This window comes from Pundamilia nyererei, unplaced genomic scaffold (assembly GCF_000239375.1).
Source record: "Pundamilia nyererei isolate P.nyererei 1_Seehausen unplaced genomic scaffold, PunNye1.0 scaffold00065, whole genome shotgun sequence".
Lineage (NCBI taxonomy): Eukaryota > Metazoa > Chordata > Actinopteri > Cichliformes > Cichlidae > Pundamilia > Pundamilia nyererei.
The window spans coordinates 2891298-2912872 of record NW_005187466.1 but is presented as its reverse complement, the minus strand read 5'-3'; the positions used below and the strand labels follow the sequence as shown (position 1 = coordinate 2912872).

The 21575-nt window shown below is 39.9% G+C and overlaps 2 protein-coding genes across 2 annotated transcripts; both read left to right on the top strand.

The window, feature by feature from the left end:
- The first annotated feature begins 4557 nt into the window (after positions 1-4557).
- LOC106456245 (cysteine-rich protein 1) lies at positions 4558-6299 on the top strand. The gene is made up of 4 exons (XM_013911526.1): positions 4558-4739; positions 5610-5704; positions 5817-5871; positions 5970-6299. The coding sequence occupies exons 1-4, from the start codon at positions 4697-4699 to the stop codon at positions 5978-5980; spliced, it is 204 nt and encodes a 67-aa protein (XP_013766980.1). The 5' UTR covers positions 4558-4696; the 3' UTR covers positions 5981-6299.
- Positions 6300-8321: 2022 nt separating this feature from the next.
- On the top strand, positions 8322-21088 carry pi4k2b (phosphatidylinositol 4-kinase type 2 beta). Its single transcript, XM_005735849.1, has 11 exons — positions 8322-8862; positions 12904-13055; positions 13560-13640; positions 13819-13938; positions 14117-14248; positions 15130-15283; positions 15539-15606; positions 16848-16950; positions 17916-18049; positions 18151-18210; positions 19752-21088. Exons 1-11 carry the CDS (start codon positions 8508-8510, stop codon positions 19923-19925), a joined length of 1533 nt encoding a protein of 510 aa, XP_005735906.1. The 5' UTR covers positions 8322-8507; the 3' UTR covers positions 19926-21088.
- The last annotated feature ends 487 nt before the right edge of the window (positions 21089-21575 follow it).

The window sequence follows — 21575 nt, the reverse complement described above, 5'->3', positions numbered from 1 at the left end:
GAACCCATGAATTCAGAGGACATTATAATGACTTTCTTTAACCTTAACCACAACTACTACTTTCCTATCCTCAACTCACTTTATACTATACTCACCTTAAAACTACATTATGGAGATTTTAAACGTGCACACATTATGGTACCATAATATAAGTCAGTCGCTGATGTACACACAACAAAGACTCATATACAAAAAAGAAAAACAACAGAATGAAAACTGACTGACCTAGCCACTCACATCTACTAATCATGTAGTAATAGTTGCCATTCCATAATCATATCACTGCATAGAGGCATGAAGGGACTTATGGGCTTTGCCAGATTATGAGTGAAAAACAAGGACTTATTTTTCGGACTTTTCCATCCACTGGTACCCTTAGTAGAGGATTATAGCCTTTAGATTGTTTGACTCCATGAAGACTGTCACAGAGGGGGATATTTGTGAAAAACACACCCCAGGAATGGCTTACCACACCACAGTGCAAGCAACCAAAATATCCATCTGACTGTTCCAAATGCACACCAGAAAGGCTTGTAACAGCAAAGGGTGAGAGACTTAGTTTTGGCTTGGTTACAAAGGCGTGAGCTGTTTCCCTTTCTTTAACAATCTAGTGATTATCAAAGAGGCAAAGAAAATTCATCTTGAAAACTGATATTTATACATCAACAATGAAAAGAGGCAAGTTCAAAAACAAAAAGGCATTCTCTGCACCTCAAAGAGTTACCACCAACTAAATCACCATGTGGTCCTTTGGTTATCTTCATTTGTCAAATGTTTGAAATGCTGCTTGATTTTCTTTGCCATATGTCTTGTACTGTGAGGCTGACTATGTGTATGCAGTTGAGATGCAACCCTAAAGCCATGTCATATTCTGGGCTTTGAGGAGAAAGAAGGATGCCAAGAGCTGAAACGTGATGACTAGTGGGTGTGTGAGAGTGAGTGGGGAAAAAGGAATCCTTCCAAAGGCTCTTTTTGGTTGTGTGTATGTGTGACTGTACGTTCATGTGTACGCACATGTGATCAAGAGTGCATTTATGTGTGGGAAGAAGGAATCCTTCCAGCCGTTTTCTTTCCTGAGCCTCTTCCTGTGTCCCCTCCACCCCTCTGCATACAATTCTCAAAGCTGGCGTCGGAGGGTTTGGCCTATACAAGATCCAACCCACCAGAGGACACAGAGGAGAGAAGCCAGTGTTTCTCTACCTCTCTCTCTGTGTCTTCCCAAGCTCTGTCTCTTTCCACCACTCACTGAATGTTACTGTAAATCCTTCACTTCATACACACCATATTCCCACATCTCTCCATCCAGTGTGTTGGTGTATCTCATATGACTTGGCAGAAGTGAACCATGCATATGTGCTTGCCAGTACGGGAATGTGTCTGTTAAGAGTTTTGGCAGTTTTCTCAGCATAGCCTCACCAAGAGATCCACTGGGAAATGTGGTTTTAACGCCTCCTCTCTTCTTTCCACTTCTTTCCTTTCTTTTCCTTAGTTCACAATTACATTACTTCTGTTTCTCCATGCTCCACTTCTGTTTTCTTCCTAATTCTATCCCCTTTCCTTCAGTATTCAATTTTCTGCAATTTCAACCTGTGGAAATCTTTTGCTTCTTCTTGCTTTAATGACAACGGTCTCTCTTTCTTTCTGCATATTCAAAATCTGCTCTCTATTAAAAGCACATCATCATTTGCATCAAAAAACACTGCATGCATACAGGCCTCTAATTCAGGATGTAGCTCTCCAAGCGCTGTCCACACACAATGAATGCTGATGGAGAGACATGATAGGTTATCCTGTAGGGAAAGCTGGTCAGATGAAATACCTACTTGGTATTCCATCCCTCTGCAAAGCATGACACACAGGAGAGGGATGCCGGTAAATATGCAAATGATGAAATACATATATTCCATGGTTTTCAGAAGTTCATCAGCTGCAGTAATGATTTGCAGATGTTTTCGGCACGTCTAAAGGCTGAAAAAGAAACACTTACTGTAAAACATTGACTATGTATTGAAAATACATGATGAATGCATGTGTCTATATACTATTTACTCTTGCATTATATTCCAAATATAGGACTTTTTTAATCCACAACATTTTTCTATCATCTAAATTGTGAATGTAGAGTAGAAAAGATGTGTTTTTGTCAAAATTATTACAGAAGAACAACCGCAAACATATCTTAGAATGCAACTTAACAGTGAACAGTTGTTGACTGTTAAGTTGAATGTGATATTTGGCCCTTTTAGCAGCTGCACATGTATGTATTATTGAACGGGGAGTAGGAGTGCGCTGCACAAAACACCCTTTTTTCTGACTTTGCACCTGCACTTTTTAATTTTCAATTTAAAGATATCACTGGAGAGAATTTGTCACATTTCAGTTACTCACTCTAGAGCTACAAAAAGCATCACTAAACTTTTTCATATGTAGCAGCACCCCCTAAGACCTTAAATAGATTTTCATGTGTATGCTGGTGGAATTCCCCTTAAGGATTAGAAACAACTAGTCAGTTTTATGGCATAATGCTCCCCGTGTCTGAAACATTTAGCTTTTAATTATTCCTAATTAACTTTTACTTAAGTAAAAAGTACATGCTGGAGTTATTTTGCTCTGAAGTACTCTTAATTAACTAAACCATCTGAATAAGTCTTCCATCACCATAGTTTCCTGGATACTCCTTGATTCAGTTCAAAATTGAAGATTCAAGAGCTTTATTGTCAATACAACAGTATACACAGTATACACAGTGGCGATCGTGGCTCAAGAGTTGGGAGTTCGCCTTGTAATCGGAAGGTTGCCGGTTCGAGCCCCGGCTTGGACAGTCTCGGTCGTTGTGTCCTTGGGCAAGACACTTCACCCGTTGCCTACTGGTGGTGGTCAGAGGGCCCGGTGGCGCCAGTGTCTGGCAGCCTCGCCTCTGTCAGTGCGCCCCAGGGTGGCTGTGGCTACAATGTAGCTTGCCATCACCAGTGTGTGGATGACTGGATATGTAAAGTGCTTTGGGGTCCTTAGGGACTAGTAAGGCGCTATATAAATACAGGCCATTTACCATTTTACCATTTACAGTATACAGCGTAGCGAAATGCTGTTTCACCCCAAGCCCCTCATGGTGCATTTATAAGTATATAAAACATATATCTCCAAGAGATATAAAACTAAGAATTACAAATAAATAACATGCTAAACTTTGGTAAAATTAAGGGATAAAAAGGTACTAATTACTAACTATACAATACTATACAATACTATAGTAGTAACTATACAATGCTATAATGATAACTATACAATAAACACAGACAGGCCAGAGACAACACAAAGTGTATTGTGCAGTAGGTATTGAATACCAGGTTCAAGTTATTGTCATGATATTGTAGACGAGACAGGGCGAAGACATGTGCAAGATGGAAAATGTGCAAATATAATATAATTTAGATATGTGTTCAGCAACTATGAGACTGAGTGTGAAAATAAGCATATTGTTCCCAGGTCCAGTTTGTAGTTGATTAGCGGAAGTTTTTGTTGTTTTTGAGTCTTTTGGTGAGTATTGTAAGGTGTTTGTAGAGGTGTATGTGTATATCAGTCCTTTGGTGGTAGTGAGTGCACTGCTTGGGGGAAGAAGCTCTTGCAGAGTCTGGTCTTTGGTCCTTGATGCTGCTAAACATCTATTTCAGCCATGTATAAGCCCAGACAGTGATAGCAATCGAACCACACAGACATTTGCCTGTCTTCCACAGTGACTTCAGTGGCCTTGTTCTGCACTCAACAAAGTTCATCACAGTTCATCGTCTTTGTCCCCGCTGAGCTGTAGTTGGCTACTGTCTCCAACCTTGTCTCGCTCATCTCTCCTCACCCCTGTCCCTCCCGAGGTCTGCTTCCATCACCTATCCCTAGGGGACAACTGCCTCCGCTGCCCAGCCCCATCTGTCCCTCCACTAGACCAGCCTCACCCTGACTCTCCCTCCGCACTTTGGCTGCAGCCTCTTTATGTGATGTCACTGAGCAGAAGGATGGCCTTTTTGGTGAGTGCATGTGTGTGTGTAAATGGGTGTATGGTGTCTGTGTGAGTCAGTGAGCGGGAGGTGTGTGTGAGTATTTGACACACACACAGAGGGAGAGAGAGAGAGAGAGAAAGAAGACAGACAGAAAGAAGAAAAGAAAGGCACAAGTGTCAAGTTTCCCTTTTCAGTTCAGGAGCTCAAATCCTTGTTTTTAATCTAGAAAAGAGGGTGAAAAGAGCACGAAAAGGGAGAAGGTAGCTGGGAATTTGAGCTGGTGACAGATGTTTTTTGTTCCTTCTTTCTTTCTCTCTTTACAGTGTTATAGATGAGTGCACAACACATTATATGAAGATATGAAAAGTTCACTGTAAAATAAAGTGATTTAAATTATGTAAAATGATCAAATTATACACACACACACACACACATATGAAAGAGACAGAGAGAGAAACTACCTGTCTCTAGTTTTTCCACTGATGACACCATTTACTGCTCAAATCTCAAAGTTTACTCTCTTCCTGTGACGTCTCACCACATCCTGGTTTTGACTGCACAAGATGCTGAGATGTCTACAGTTTAACGGTTTTCCTGTCACTTTTCAGTTCACACCCGTATTCACGCGATTTCGCTCATAGGACACTGTGGACTAAAAAGGTGCACACATAAACGCATATACTGATAAATAATTAGATACTATCATGGTAGGCTACTGTCCAATTTGCGGGAAGCCTGTCTACTTTGGTAAGTCTGACCTGTTTAATTTTTAAACTCGATGCAATTGTCTTCCTCTTTCTGTCTGGCACTTGCTTTACACGCTCTTTATCTGTCTGTCTATCATCTCTGTGGCAGATCAGTTTGGCATTGTCATAAAACTTGAAATCTGAAATAAAGCACAAATAATGAACAGGTGAAACCAGGTGTAATAAAATTAATAAAGGGCATTTTTTGGAGTTAACATAAGATTGAGGTTCACCTTGTGTTTTGTTTTCTTTCTGCAAAGTCTTATTATCTACATTAGACAAAGTGCAATGATATCAATATGTTCCTTAAATGCAAAATTGTTATCTATTTTCTTTTTAGAGGACAAAAAAAAGGCCTTTCACTCTTTCTTTTTAAGGCTTTTGGCTTTATTTGAACCACACATGCACACAAATGCACACACTCGTATCCATGATAACAACAGGATGTGGGTCTAGCCAAACGAGCATGCACTGCTCTTTGGGTTTCCTCCCTACCTCCTCTCTCTTTTAAACAAGTCCTTTTCCACATTCAGGCCTAGCCATTAGATCCACAAAATGACTCAAACCACCAGTTAGATTCCTCTTTGGTTGTTATTTTTGCTGTTAGTTTTTCTCGCCTGTTCATGCACCGGCTAAGTTCAAATTCTCTGATGTGACCTGCCCTACTTTTAGTTCAACATCACAGTCTCTGGCCTACTTGCACTGATGAGGCTAATAGTCTGTAACTTCTGAACCAGACACATGAAATCCAGACATTGTGTTATCAGAAATTGTATGAGATGCAAAATCCTTTTGACTTTTTAATTAAATATGAAGAAAAATATCCGATCCTGCCTCTCATTAAGCTAGTCCATCTCTTCCTTTGGTGCAGGTGAGAAGAAGAGGTCCTTAGGGAGAGACTACCATCCTCTGTGTCTGAAGTGTCAGAAGTGTAACAGACAGCTCACCCCTGGACAACATGCTGAGGTATATAAGGACAACAACTGAGTCAATTAAGTATTCAAGGAAAGTAATATGAATGCAGTTTACTGAATGAGTAGGATGATGCTATAAATATGTGTTACTCGTTGTGTTTCAGTATGATGAGAAGCCATACTGTACACACTGCTATCTGAAGATGTTTGGACCGAGAGGTATACTGCCATCTCAATATGAAAACACAAACACGCACAACTGGCCAACCACACGCTATTTCTGAATGCCTTTTCTCTGTGTAAATCTTTCTTAACAGGTAACAGGTAACTGACGTCGGTGTGGCACAGTATATCCCCTCAACAAAAGCCAGGATGAGGCAAAAATGAACAAATGCTGACATTTAAAAGATCCGGTTTATATAAGGCAAAAGATAAAGGAGTGAATAAATAATAACGAAGGACCGGAATATACTGTAAACCTTATAGGACAGAGTGAGCTCTCTTTGTTCCCTTTTGACGAATTAAAATATTTATAAATGTGGTAGAACTAGGCAATGCTATGTATATGTGACTGTTCACTTTTGTAATGTAAATTAATTTGGATGTAGAAAAGTGTGAGTCAGTGCAAATAAATACAATTTTTGAATGTTGCAGCATCAAATTCTGGTAGATGTCTAAATTTTTAAGACTTTGCAATCAGGGGCTTACACTTTTAGATTTCTGGGCATGCGGCATGATTGTGTTCCCTCACAAACTAATAAAAACTCTAATCACCAACAATACAGATGCATGTAAAAAATTAGTTGGGCTAGAGGGTTCTCCCTCTCTCCCCCATCAAGCCGCCAGGGGAAAGGAGCAGGAACGGATAAGAGTGGTTGCTGTTGGCAGGGTAAACTAGATCTTCTGCCAGCAGAATCTACTGGAATGGGTGCTACAGTGAGGCAAACATGGGGCTCTCTCTGTCAAACACACACACACACCCACACACACACACACGTGCACGTGCAAGCAGTGTGTCTGCAGTGTGCCTTCACTGCTGCAGGAGCTTGTCACCCAGTGGTGGGTGAAGTGCACAGTTTCTATGCACACGCTCTCGCTCTCTTTTTTTCAAACACACACTGGCACGCATATGAAAAAAAAAAACAGAGATGTGGTTGATGCGTTTTCCTGTTGAGTGTCATGTGTCACTCCAGTGACATTTCAGGTGTTTGCTCTTGAAGGTGAGATGGATATTGAAATAAAGGGTGAAGAGGCTGAAAAAGAAATAGTATCGAGAGAGGAGATGGACAAAGGGAGAGAGGGTTTATTATGACATCTAGCAAAGAGTAAGCAGAGATATACCTGTCTAGCCTTCAGTGTGCCTTTAAAACTGTCCATCTCCTTCTCCTTTTTCCAGATCCATATTCTATCCCAAGCACACCAAGCCTCTCTCACCTTCCATGTCTCCTTCACCCTCTAACCCCCTACCTTGATAGATCACATGACTGCTGTGTTACCAGCTGGCTGACTGTTCATTTGCAAGTGTTTCAGCTACACTCCCTTATTAGAGAGACGGGTGGTGGTGGTAGGGCAGAATTATAGGTGGAAGGGGGGCAGAGGGATGAGTGGGTGCTGTGCAGACCACTGGGTGATTGAGGGGCACTGACAGAACTGAAAGAAAAGAGAGGGAGCTTGAATTTATAGGCGAGACAGGAAGAGAGAGGGGAAAGTAAAACTAGGGATGAAAAATTACCATATTAAGCCTTGCTAAGTTAATGCAGAGGTTATTCAATTTGCATTAATTCACCTTGGGTCGAAACTGGAAAATTGAGCTAAATAAAAAATGTCATTATCTTACCATGAGGTGGCAGCGGGAAAGGCCCATGTGTGGATCCAATATTAACTTCAGAGGCATTCTAAACCAGTAACTATGCTTGCCACACTTCAAACAATGACACTTGATGACGACTTGAAAATAGTATTTAAGTATTTTACAGCAAATTTTAAAAAATGTATAAAGACTAGACATTTTTTGCTTGTGAGGTGATGCGTTGCAACCATTTTCATTTATGTAATATTGTTGACATCTAGTGGCCGTGAATAAAACTGCTGGACTGCGTCGAGTCAGTTGAAAAGCCTGTACAGTAACCACTACAGTAACCACCAGAGTATTTTTGTATTAATAGCTTAGAAAATGCATTTTAATAAAACAAAAGAAATACTAACGTAGCCCTATCATGTGCCAATAATTCTAACTCAGTTCATGAATTTGAAATTCTTCAAGCACCGGAGAAGAAGACAGAAAGGGCAAAACTATGAATATATTTGTTTTGCAAATAAATAAATAAATAAATAAATGCCAGGTCAGAAACGGATATCTTGATAGCAGGTCTACTTAACATAGCTAATCTCTAATAAATAGCGTAGGAAGGTACGTGTTTATAGACCGACATGTTCTACAGCCTAATTTGTATTTTTTTTTTATTTGTTTCTGTTTCTGACTTTGCAAACTGACAACTACGTTAGTCACACGGTAATAACAGAAGTAATGATGTAAAGCTCTCGAGTGTACTTGTCAACCGGGAATTTGAAACACGGGGGCTCGCTCACGTCTTTGAATTTCTTCAGCTTTTCCAAGCTGTACTTGAAGGCAACTCATAGCCAGCAGCGTCGTTTTGTGTGGCGCATGCGCATCTAGCTAACTAGGAAGCAGAGGAGACTGTCTCCACGGATTATGTGGACATATCGTTGAGTGAAAGCAGTAGCTGTTTGATTTGGATACATGCCGTGTTCTTACAATGATAAGCTGACAGCTCGAAACGAAGTTGAGTTAATACGTTATATATTTAACTGTATGTATTAGGGCCTGAGTCAGAATGATGTCAGAATGCGACCTGACAGAGACAGAGACCGGCGAGCCAGTGCTGGACACGGGGGAAACAGCGGTGCCAGTGCTGGAGTCTAACTTTCACTCCATAGACCCTCCAAAGGTGTTATTTGACAGGAACCGGATAGGTCTGACAACTGGGGCGAACCCCGGTGGTGCCATACGTATTTCGGACTCTTGTGAAAGCGTGTTGACCGAACTAGAGACAGAGGGCTCCGGCGAAGAGGCGCTGCTGTTACCGTGCTTAGCAGGAAGCTCGTCGTCTCCGAGAGGTGTAAAAGAAAAGCGAAGCAGACGGTACAGGCACAGCTCGTCTTCGGATAAAGATGCTTTAGCCTCCCCGGGTAAGTGTTTCAAATCACGGCCTTTGAGATGGTTGTATATGAAACTAATAAATAGACAGCCACACTCAGACACTCATAGGGGTTATGTCTTTTCTGGCATTTTGTTATTTGATGCATATGGCTCTGGGAAAATTCTGCCTACTCAGGCTGATTACGGTTGTGATAACAGGTAATGCAACGTGGTCAAATAGATATGTTATGTAAGCTCTCTGAAGTGAGCATTTCACGCGGCTTTTTAATGTTTGGGTCTCTTTTAAGGTCTGTTGAGGCTGTTGGAGAACCAACACTTTGGTTATTATTAGAATTTTAAAAAAGCACAAACTTGGTGTCACATTACATAAAAAAAGTACCCGGTTTCTCCACAGCACTTGGTGAACTGAAGGCTTGGTGTGCAGTCTGTATCGTGTCTGTATTTTCTGCTCAATTTGTCATCACCCATATTTTAGTCTGACAATCAAGACAGAATCAAGGCTACAAATATGATGACAAAAAAGTTTTTAAAACAACAACAACAAACAAACAGTTTATAATACTTCCAGGATAATAAATAAGTCTGCCTCATCCATTGAACTCTTGCCACCTGGTTGACATCATTGCCTCCTTCATCCAAATTATCTTTGTTCCTCAAGCTAGGAGGTTTTTGAACATTCTGGTCTGTTGTAAGATGTTTGTTGTGATAAAATGATTTGAGGCTATGCTGTGAACTAGATTGTCCAGCAGGAACAACTAAAGTTTCTGTCAGATTTGTTTTGGATGATGAGAAGGGGGGTGGGGGTGCAGGGAAAGACCAAGAAAAAGGTGACCTAGTCGCTATGGAAGCGGCATAATCTGACTTAAATGCTCACTGGATTTAACAACACTCCCCCTCATACCGCCCACCTTTTGTTTTTTCCTTTTTTCCCTCTGCAAAACAAATTCTGAGCATTTGTATTCATTTCTGTTATTCAGCCTCTCCCAACAGAGATCTATTGTTCAGATCCATGTCCTATTATGGCCAGAAATCTAGGCCACAGGTAGAGAGTCTGAGCCTTAAATGGCAAGTGTTGGCATCCCATTACTTGTGGCCTTTGTAGAACAATAATCTTCTCCTCTAAAATTACAAAACTGTTTTACAGATTATTGTTAGAATACTGACTAAGAGCCGTTTCTCTTGCACTTTGTGCCATTTAAAATATCATGTAAATTAATTGTGAATTGTGGCTCTTAAATTCTGCTTTACGTGTCATGGGAAATATTAACCAAATAGCAATAGTGCTTTTTTTTTTTTTAACAAAGTAATTGGTAAAAATTTGCATGCGTCCATAAATGTATTCTATTTTTCATCACGTATGCCATCTTTTGCTGCCTTCTTTGTCACCAGTCCAAAGAGCCTAGAAACAGCACGCAGGGTTTATTTATAGTTATAGTCTTTATGTAAAGTTCATTTTGATAAACTTGAGTAAGTTGAAGCATTTTATCATGTAACTGTCAAAACTCGAGGGAAACAGTTTTAGCGTTTAAGACAAATTGTATCAATTTTATGCGCTTGCTGTAACTTAAATATATAGTTATAGAACACTTTTCACAGTCCAGTGTTGTGCCATGTCACACACTTTGTGCTCTGCATGTCTATTGGAGGTCTCTGAAGTTATAAGTGAGGTACACTCCTGCTGTGTGTGCCCCATTAGCTGACCAGGACATCTGAGAGGCTGATATTAAATATGCATAATGCCCCTGTGCTAGCAGACACACTTTGTAGTCCAGTACAGTGTTTGAAGATGATGAAGACGGAAATTGAGAGAAAGGAAGTACTATATGCGCATATACTATTACTTTGGCTTTCTACAGGTTGAAGCTAATGGGAAGTGGAAGACATACAAGGCCCATTACTGCCATCTGCAGCAATACACCACAGTGATCTTATCACAGACTATAAGCACCAGGGTTGCGCACAGGAAGCGTAGATCTGTCATCATACAAGATGATAGATTGAGCACACTTTGACCTGTTGTTGGGAATTAAATGAAGATAAAATATTGCATCACACAGAACTGGATTACAAACTCCTTACAGTAAATCAGAGATTTACTGTTTTAGAGCACAATCTAAAACTATGTTAAGATTTTCATACTAAAGTCAAAATGGAGCTATTTTTAAGTCATTACTTTTGGACAGCTTTTCCAGAGATCAGAGTTACCTTTATGGCCAGACATCTTGTCCCAGTGTGGTCCACATCCACAAAAACCACTCAGAGCTTAGCCTTCAGAGATTGTGCACGTACAGCATGATCAGAAATTTATGGGAGTATTTACCCAATAAAATTGCTTAATATTTGCAGCACAGTTTAAATTCTTTTGTTTGCTTTGCAGGTACCAAATGGAGCATGAAACACAGGTGCAGCCTAGCTTAAACCTCTGTTTCAAATAATTCAGTTTTAGTTATATAGCACCAAATCACAACAACAGTTGTCTCAAGTCGTTTTATTTTGCAAGGTAAAGACTACAGTAATGCGGAGAAAACCCCAAGAATCCGATGACCCGCAGAGTGGTATATAAACGCAGAGTGAAACTTTGCAGCATTTATTGAGAAGATACAAGGAAAAGATCAGTCTGTCTAAATTCTTATTATTGAGTTATCTTACAGCCACAACATAATAAACACCTACCTAATCAGAATACTTTATTAGTAATGCTTTTTGGTAATCTCAGTCTCTCACTGAACGTGCTCCTGTGACTGACCAGCATGTCATGGAGTGGGTGGGAGGAATTATCCAACATTGTCTTCATCTTAATGTTGGATAGCTCCCCACTGTATCACCAAAATACCTTTGATGCATCAAAATAATGCATAGTATGCTACTGGAACATTAACAGATAATTGGCTGCAGGGTGTGAGTACTGTGCTGTAATGAGGTGGTCTTGGTTAGTCACTTTACTTTCTGAACCTCCCCGTTAAGTTAAATTGAGTTTGACTCTTAACATATGATTCTGGGTACTTTTCGTGTATTTGTTCAGGAGTAGTTGGGCCATACTAGGTCAGACTAGGTTTGACAAGTATTCACTGTTTTAAACAATCCAGATTAATTATGTAATGTTTGCTTATCACTCTTTCTTTTCTTCCTCGTGTTAATTAGGTTCTCTTGGGCCCTACAGTTAAACTAGCTTTGAAGCTATCTTTGTTACTCCTTATCGGTCACCCTTGGCATGTTGACTGTCCTGTCCTTGTTTTTATAGCACCTACCACATGTCTGTGACTTTATCTCTCCTTGCATCCCACTGTGACTTTAGTGCGACTGATACAGAGCATGGGTCTCTGTCAGCTGATCGTTCTGCCCTGTGCAAGGAGGAGAACTTATAATCTGCCATGTCATGTGTTTGGACCTTTATCAAAATAATAATTGGCACTATTCACCAGAGAGCAGTGATTTCAAGAGAATGACGTTTGATCTGCAAGGCAGTAGAAAATGCCAGATTTTAACAAGTGGCGGAATCACTGGTTTAGACCAATTTTTTTTTTTTTAAGTTTAGTTGGTAAATTCTCTGTGATAGTGTACACACAGTCAAAATATGGGCATGCGATTTGGAATTCCTCTTAAATGTGTGTTTGTGTATTCCTTTGTGGGTGATTCCTGTGATAGACTTGGCCACCTGTTTTATCCCACCCTTTGCACAGTGTGCAATGGGAACACTTCCAGTTTCCCACTGCCTAGAACAGAATAATCAAGAGGTGAGATGGGTGAGGTAACGGACAGTTTACAGTAGTCTCTGTAAGGGAGATTGCAATTATTATTTTTTACCACTGATTTTTCAGCATGTATAATGTAAATAACTCATTCATGATCATTTCAAAGGTATCTGATGGTCCTAAACACCAAAACATAACACCCATGCAGAGAAACCTCTTGATGTTTACTTAATGCCATATTTTGCAATGGACATGTAATTGTAAATGCAATCTTATTGTTCTAGTTCTTAAGAAAATACATTTGTTTAATTGTAGCAAGTTCTGGTTGTATACAATGTAAAAATAAATCAAAGTAATCTTGAGTTATTCCCCTTCTAGGTACCAACAGTGGAGATTTCAACCATTTCCCTGACGACCCCGAGTTTGCCGATATTATCCAAAGGGCAGAGCAAGCCATTGAGAGTGGCGTCTTTCCAGAGAGGATTTCCCAGGGCTCAAGTGGGAGTTACTTTGTCAAAGACCCAAAAGGGGTACGTTTGGTACAAATGACACAGATTCATGACAAGCGAAGGAAGGTTCATGGGCTAAACTTGGAGGAAGAATATAAATCAGTAGCTTAGCAACATTTCCAAACATTTATCTTTTCTTTTTTCAAAACATTAATTGCTTTAATCATAAGAGTTTGTAAATTAGGAAGAAGGAATATGGAAATCCACAGGATTATGATTCTTGTTTAATTATTCAAAAAGCAATGGTTCAGCTGATAACAGCAGATCACTGGCATCGACAGGTAATTACTGGGAAGATGGTGAGCCCAAGATGTCAGACGCATTCCTCACGCTTTACATTTGTTGCTTATAGTTACACTATTAGTCTTTGGCTTTTTAATTGTGTTTTTGTAAAACTTGAAGCAACACTAATATGCGTGGTAAAATTAGTTCTCACTCTTTCTGTTTTCTGACCTGGGCTGTATGTCAGATTGCAAGTTTAGAAAAAAAACAAATGTATCACTCTGTTTTGTTTTTTATTTACAGAAAATCATTGGTGTTTTTAAACCAAAGTCAGAGGAACCTTATGGTCATCTGAATCCAAAATGGACCAAATACTTTCACAAGGTACTTTCTGTCACATGTATCACCTTTTTTAAACATCTGAAAAGTTATTAAGATATATATTGTCATTCATTTTACTTTAATGGCTGCACACAGTGAGTAAGATAAAAAAAAAAAAAAAAGTAGGGTAATATTAACACCTCATCTGTAAAACTTCCCCCATGTCTGTCTCTGTTGTTAGCTTTGCTGTCCATGTTGTTTTGGCCGAGGGTGCTTGTTACCTAACCAGGGTTATCTGTCAGAGGCTGCTGCTTCACTGGTTGACACCAAACTCTGTCTTGGTGTGGTGCCAAAAACCAAGGTGTGTGCTTTTTTTTTTTTTCTCTGTAGAGTTTTGAATTAATAACATGTAATCTCCAAAACCCAGTATAAGTAAACACTTGAATTAATCTGGATTTGATTAGGGTCTCTGTGCTCTTCTTTCTGTTCAGCAGTGGTCACAGTTTCACAGTAAACCAGTGTTATCTAAATTTTATCAGGTGGTGTATTTGGCCAGTGAGACATTCCACTACAACGCCATAGACAGAGCAAAGTCCAGGGGGAAGAAGTACGCCCTAGAGAAAGTCCCCAAAGTGGGGCGACGCTTCCACAGAGTGGGCCTCCCACCCAAGGTACCAAAGACTTTTAAACCGTCACAGTCTAACGTCACCATTTGTTTACTATAAGCAATTCATGAGGAGCTTGGAATCTTGACCTTTCTCTTGTTCGTTCCTGTGTCGTTTCCTCCTCTTGCTTCCTTGCTTTCTCTTTGTATTTGTGCAAAAACACAGCCACATGCAGGAAAACCTATACTCATACTGGTTAAAACAAATTCTAATCTTCTTGTTTCAATATTTGTTAAGAGGTTCTTTGTCAGATTTGTTCTATTCATATGTACACTGACTGCTTCTCTATAACATACAAGAGTTGTTGCATCAGTGAGTGGAGGGCTGAGAATAGTCACTGATGGTAGAGAACGGTAAAAGGAATCATGCCACACTATTTTTGTGTTGAAGAAGAACAATGTGTTTAGATAAAAGGCCATCAGAACCATAAATGTTGTTTCTGCTTTAAGCCATGTTCTTTTTCAGGAGCTGTAATACTTACTGGATATATTTATCTCTTGTATCGTGAACTGTAATCGTATATCAGTTTTGTCTTTTAATCAAAAACATGTATAACAGGTATTTCATTCCTGGCTGTTTATTACGTGAGACAGTCTTGTGGGTGATCTAAAGATAAGTGGATGTTAAGATGATGTGAAAACATAGCTGAAGTGTCTTCGAGGAAGTAAATATGAGGAAACTGACTGCATATTTTCAACTGTCAGGCACAGCTGACATTTCAGCCTTTCGACATTACAGCTTCACTTGTAATATCACTGCACACTACATCATTTCCGTTTAAACTCTCTACATACTGTTCTCAGAGCAGTGAACATTGCTATACAGTGTTTTGTTTTAATGGGTATGTTAGTTGCATTCATGCCATATGCGCCTCTGTGTGTTACCAGGTGGGCTCATTTCAGCTGTTTGTGGAGGGTTATCGTGAAGCCGACTACTGGCTGCGACGCTTTGAGGCAGAACCACTGCCAGAGAATATCAGGAAGCAGCTGCAGTCGCAGTTTGAGCGGCTGGTGGTGCTGGACTATGTTATCAGAAACACAGGTAGGCGTGCACGTGTTAACATTTCGATAAATGATTTAAATTGAAGTGATCAGTCATTGTAGTCTCATTACAGTGTTGGCAGCTTTATTTCGATTTAGTTATACACTGGTTATGATAAAAATTCCTTTGATCTTCATATTTATTTTAAGTTAGTATATGCTTGCGCACAACAGCTGTTTGCTATCTTTGACATCGCTCTGTCTTCCCTCTCATTTCTGCGTATCAAAACTTGTTTCTGTTTGTTTTCCTTGTTAGATCGAGGGAATGACAACTGGTTGATCAAGTACGAGACACCAGGAGAAGGAGAGGGAGAAGAACAAAAGGTGAGGTCATTTACCACATGACAGAGGTGTGTTCAGACTGTTCACCAAGCACGCATTCACCTCGCTTAACTCTGTTGAAACACATGAACACTTATAGTCAAAGGAGCTTGCAAAAGAAAAGCGTCTGGACTTCTTTAAGTTGCTTGAAGACGTTTCACCTCTCATCCGAGAAGCTTCTTCAGTTCTAAGGTCAAATGGTGGAGAGTCCCAGATATAAACCTAGTGGGAGTGTCCCCCCACAGAGGGACAAAAGGACCCCCTGATGATCCTCTAATCGCCTGAGCCAAGGTGTGAAAATGGGTGTGGGTCCCAATCAGCCAGAGTTTCGGGTGGGTTCATTGTGAAACCTGGCCCCACCTTATCACAACACAGAAGAGCCACCTCCACAGGACAAGACTCAGCAGTCCATCTGCATCTTAAGGATAAAGGACACTCTTTCGAGGATGCCAATGTTCACATTTTGGACAGAGAGGACAGATGGTTTGAAAGAGGAGTGAAAGAAGCCATCTATGTCCACTGTGAGCAACCATCTTTGAACAGAGTCGGGGGTTTATGACACCAACTCTCTGCCATCTATAATCCAGTTTTGAGTTCCCTCCCCAGACGCCTTAATGCCCACTCACATCCTGGGCCATCTGACCTCAGGAATTCGCATGATACGGTGGGGCCATGTTTCACAATGAACTGACCCGAAACTCTGGCTGATTGGGACCCACACCCATTTTCACACCTTGGCTCAGGCGATTAGAGGGGAGTATCCCCCCTCTGTGGGGGGATACTCCCACTAGGTTTATATCTGGGACTCTCCACCATTTGACCTTAGAACTGAAGAAGCTTCTCAGATGAGAGGTGAAACGTCTTCAAGCAACTTAAAGAAGTCCAGACACTTTTCTTTTGCAAGCTCCTTTGACTACGATGACCTGGATGACTGAGAACCTTCACAGACATGAACACTTATATATTTTTAAACCAGAACACACCTTATGTTGGTTTTGCTTCTGTGTATGTGCAAACTAGACTCACAAATGCATAGATAAACACACGCATGGAACAAACTTGATGTACGTCTTTGTTACCTATCATCAATCATTATTTTCGATTTGCCGATAAATGACAAAAGTTGTCATTTATGTGTGGCAGTAATCACCCCTCAATCAATAACTAACTTGGTCATCAGTCATTAATAATTTACTCACTTAATGAATTCGAGGTCTTTAATCTTTTTCTCCCTCATGCTGCAGGATGCAGAATGGACAGAGAACATTCAGGACTCCTGCATCAAGATTGCAGCAATTGACAACGGCCTGGCCTTCCCCTTTAAACACCCGGATGAATGGAGAGCCTGTATGTTTATCACTTATTTCACTTTTGCTCACCATCTCTGTCAGTGACAGTAATGAGAGGGCCCCTTTATATGTGCGATTTCATGTAAAGACTCATTAAAAAGACTCATTGCACTTGTAGGAAAGGGTATTGTCAACATCACCTTCTGAAAAACACAAAGTGAAAAGGCACTTTTATTTGAGTGTTTAAAGTCTCCTTCTGTGCCACAGTGATTGTTGGTTGACCCGGCTCTTTGTTCACGTGGGCTTTAGGAGATCTCTCTTGCAAAATGTGTCACAGCTAAAAGTCTTACTCTCATTACAAATCAGAACCAGGCACTGTGACTGTATGCAGTTTAGACTTGTGCTGTGTACTGAGTGATGCACAAATGCATTTATATTGCACCACAAGTTTCATCGTACCTGAAGACAAAACATTGAGATACTATGAAATTACTGGAGGGGACTGCATGTCTGAAAGGGGATTTATTTGCATACTTTTTGAGATGTATACTACTTTTAGACCCGCTGTCCAGATTAGACAATACAATTAGCTTATCTTAGTACCAAGGTTGTAAATAGGAGGAATTTACTAGCTCGGCTTTTTCCAGATGTAAAACTAATGTAAGAGCTTGTAAAATTGTACTAATCTGTGAACTTGATAAAGTGTTGCAATTACTAAGTTGTAGATGTGATGGTATGATTTTTACCTTTGGACACTGCCACAGACAGTTCCTTTAATTTTCTGATAATCTCATTGCTGTTGGATGATTTCAGTCCTTTTCTTCTTATGGTAGAATCTTGTCATCTGTGTTCTGGCAAGAATTAAAGAATTTTTTACAATAAAAAAAAAAAAAACTGTAAAGAAAAATTAGGCCACTAAACAATCCTACATGTGGCCTTTATTATCAAATACAATGATAGTTATAGGTTCAGTGACAGTGAAAGGCTATACAGACGGAAACATTTGTGTTGTCCTCCTAACAGATCCATTCCACTGGGCATGGCTTCCTCAGGCCAAGGTACCCTTCTCCCAGGAGACCAGAGACCTTGTGCTGTCCCGCCTCTCTGACATGAACTTTGTTCAGGATCTCTGTGAGGACCTCTATGAGATGTTCAAGGTATGAGATGTTCTCATAAGCTTTCCTTTTTAATCTGTTTCTAGATTTTTGAATTCTTAATTGCAGGATATCAGCTAATATCAGTCGTTTTCTGTTTTCAGACAGATAAAGGCTTTGACAAAACCATGTTTGAGAGACAGATGTCTGTCATGAGAGGACAGGTGAGCTTTTGTAATTTATTTTTTATTTTTAATGAGTACTTTAATGTTCCTGTAGTCATTTTTTTTTTACTTTGTACTGTTCTGTCCTCTATTTTATTTTTTTCTGCCTGTTCCTTTTATATCCTACCTTGTTCTCCTTTCTCCTCTCATGGCCTACTTTCTGTCACTTTGTATGCTCTGTAACGTCTTCACCACACATTTTACCCTAATTTTGCATCTGCAGCCACTGTCCTGTCTCACCTTTCAGTCTTTCTATTCTTCTCTCAGCAAGCAGTTTAATAATAAAAACAGGTTATATTAGTGAACAATACTGTGCAGGATTTGAGTCATTCTCAATTATTTGTATTTTTGTTCTCCTTCCCTATTGGAATTCTTTAATATGGTTTAAAGTGCTTAAAGTCATGTCCTTAAGAAAAAGGAATAAATCCAACAAAGGCATAACACAGGACCCAAGGACCTGAGAAAAACATCTGACCCGTCAATTGATCCGTCTACTGTTGTAAAGATGCCCTTCTTAAAGAAGGGAAAGAGGGTGAAAGGGCAGAGTTATGCCAAGTTACACAAGAACTGGACTTTTGTACAACAACCTGTTGTGAACAACGGGTCTTGTGAATTTTGAATGTAAATTTAACATTTTAAGTTCTAGTCAGTGTCGTTGGAGTGTTATGGAGGACATCAGTAGAGAGGTACAACAGTGAATGTGTGCAGCATCTGTTAAATGTGGTAGAGGCTCTGTCATAGTTTGGTGCTGAATTTCCGTCAGTGGTGTGGGGGATCTTGTCAGAATTGATGGAATTATAAACGCAGAAAAGTACTGTGCAGTACCATCTGGAAAGCGCCTTGATTGGCAGTAGCTTATTTGCAGCATTACATTGATCTCAAACACACTGCCAGTGCAGTGAAAGCACACCTGGGTAGAAAACGCATAATAGATTGCTATCAGTTATGGATTGGTATCCTCAGAGCCTGGACCTCAATATTATTGAAGTAGTGTGAGACAGAGGCAGGAAACAAATGGATCAAAATCAGGTAACGTCCAGATTAGAGCTTCAATGTTAAGAAGCCTGGAGAATTATTCCTGAAAACTACTAAAATAGAGCCTGTTTTGAAGAATAAAGGTGCTTGTACTAAATTTGCAAGCTTGTCAGAATTTCACCATTTCTGTGTTTGCTTCATGTGCTATTTCCACACATGTTTGCACATTTCACTGATCACTGCACTTATTTCCCATTTTCCAAGCAAAATATAACAAAATGAGGGATGGCTCAAGACTTTGTCCTGTAGTGCAGTTGTTTTGTAATTTATTTATTTATTTTAACTTTTAGTTAATTATTTAACTTTTGTCAGATATTAAAATGACCTGGCTGTGGAGAAAGTAGCTAATAATAACTGCAGTTTTTATGTATTACTGTCCTTTATCAAAGCCATGTCACATGCATAATATGTAAGCACAGACGGTTTCATATTTCCAATAAGTTGTTTGCATATTCTCTAAAAACTTCGAGTTGCTTTTGCACAACTAATGCACCGTCTTTTCCCAGGTGTTGAACCTGACTCAGGCGTTGAAGGACGGGAAGAGCCCCCTCCAACTGGTGCAGATGCCTCGGGTGGTAGTGGAGCGCAGCCGCTCAGGTGGCCAAGGTCGTGTGGTCACTTTGGGGAATGCGTTTACACAAACCTTCCACTGCAAGCGGCCATTCTTTTCCTCCTGGTAGTCAGAGAAGGATGACGAGGGGAGCAGAGGAGAAGCATCTGCTTTTTGTCCACACATCACTCCTGACGTAAAGAAAGTGAGAGAGAAGCTTACACTGGAAACTGTTCATATTCGTCCTCGGCAGGAAGGAAGTGAAGAAGGAAACGGTGATGATGGAAAATAAGATGAGAAATATTTTGTGAGGAAATTGACTTGAGGCCAATTCCTCATTTGAGGAGAGTGCAGGGAACCGTGGGAGCTGGAGAGATTAGCATACCGCCGTCTCCTAGAGAGACCTTGGGGCTGTTTGTGGTTACTATGGCAACTTGATTAGATAATCAGCTTTTTCACAGAGGTGGGCTTTGTTTATTGTTAGGAAGCTGAAAGTTGTTTTTTTTTTTCTTTTTTTTTCAAACCACCCAAGCTACCTACTGAAGGTCTCTCGATAATATAGTGCGTTGATGGCCAAAGAGCAAGCACCTAAATACCACAAGCTAACAGCACAGTGGTCCTGGTAGTGTTTGGGAATCTTAAAGAAGTTTCTCTTGGTCGACATTGTTCCTCATCTGGGATAAAGTCCAAAATATTTGCTTTGCCTTATAGGATTACTTAGTGAAATATAGATGTGCACTTACACTGCTGGAAGTGTTTGACCAGTTCCACCCAGCTGGGCCAAAACACACTTTACCCAGCTTTAAAACCACGTGTTAAACAAAGACAGTGTCTTCAGTTCTCAGTGCTGCCAAAGTCTTTGTTGAAGGAATATTGAAGAGCTTCAAGACAAGAAAATTGTTGAAACTTGAATTTGTAGGAAGTGGAGGACTGCGAATAAACACTTCGCTTGAATGTAATCTGTTTACCGTTTATACACAGAATTTTGCTCCTAAACATTTCAGTACAAGAGAATTCTGTAAGAAATAGACTTCTCATTACTATGAATGTATTTGTTGTTTGACTTGTATTTAATTGCTGGTAAGCAGCTTTCTCTTGAATCTTCTGGCATGGGGGGGGGTCGCAACTCTCCTTGCTTTTTATATTGTACTCTGTGAAGAGGAAAAACTAAATTGAGGAGACTTGCTTGATGCCATTCTGTTTTCTTATGTATGCATCTTGAAGTTTTTATTCCAACTCTGCAACTATATAGGATAAGTTGTATATTTAACAGATTAAAAAAAAACAATAAAATTTGGCAAAATCAAGTATTTTGTAGTTGTCACTAGTACATGTTCTAGTTTATAGGAAAAGGCTAATTTGAAGGCATAAAGAATGAAGTGCACCGAGCTGGAGTTCAGCAGTGACAAAGGTATGTTCAGCAGAGCTCTATCTGCAGGATGACAGTTCTCATGCACCTGATTAATGCCTATTGACTTTCAGATTAAAGGTGTCAACAGTAATTCCCACCCAACCTGCTAAAGCCCAAAGATATCCAGGTAATAAGGATGAAAACAAAAACAACAGATCTTCACACGTGAAATATTGAAATCAGTGAATTTTTAGCTTGAGAAATTATTAAAAAGGTTATCAGCAATTAAAGGTTTTCTGAGAGAAACTTTGCCGATTGCAAAGGTACAAGATCTAAACCAGAGCCATGGAAAATGTTTAATAGTGTGAAAGTGACAAAGGGAGCGGTTTAAGATTACAAGCTAATGGGGCCTTTTGTAAAGCAAAAAAA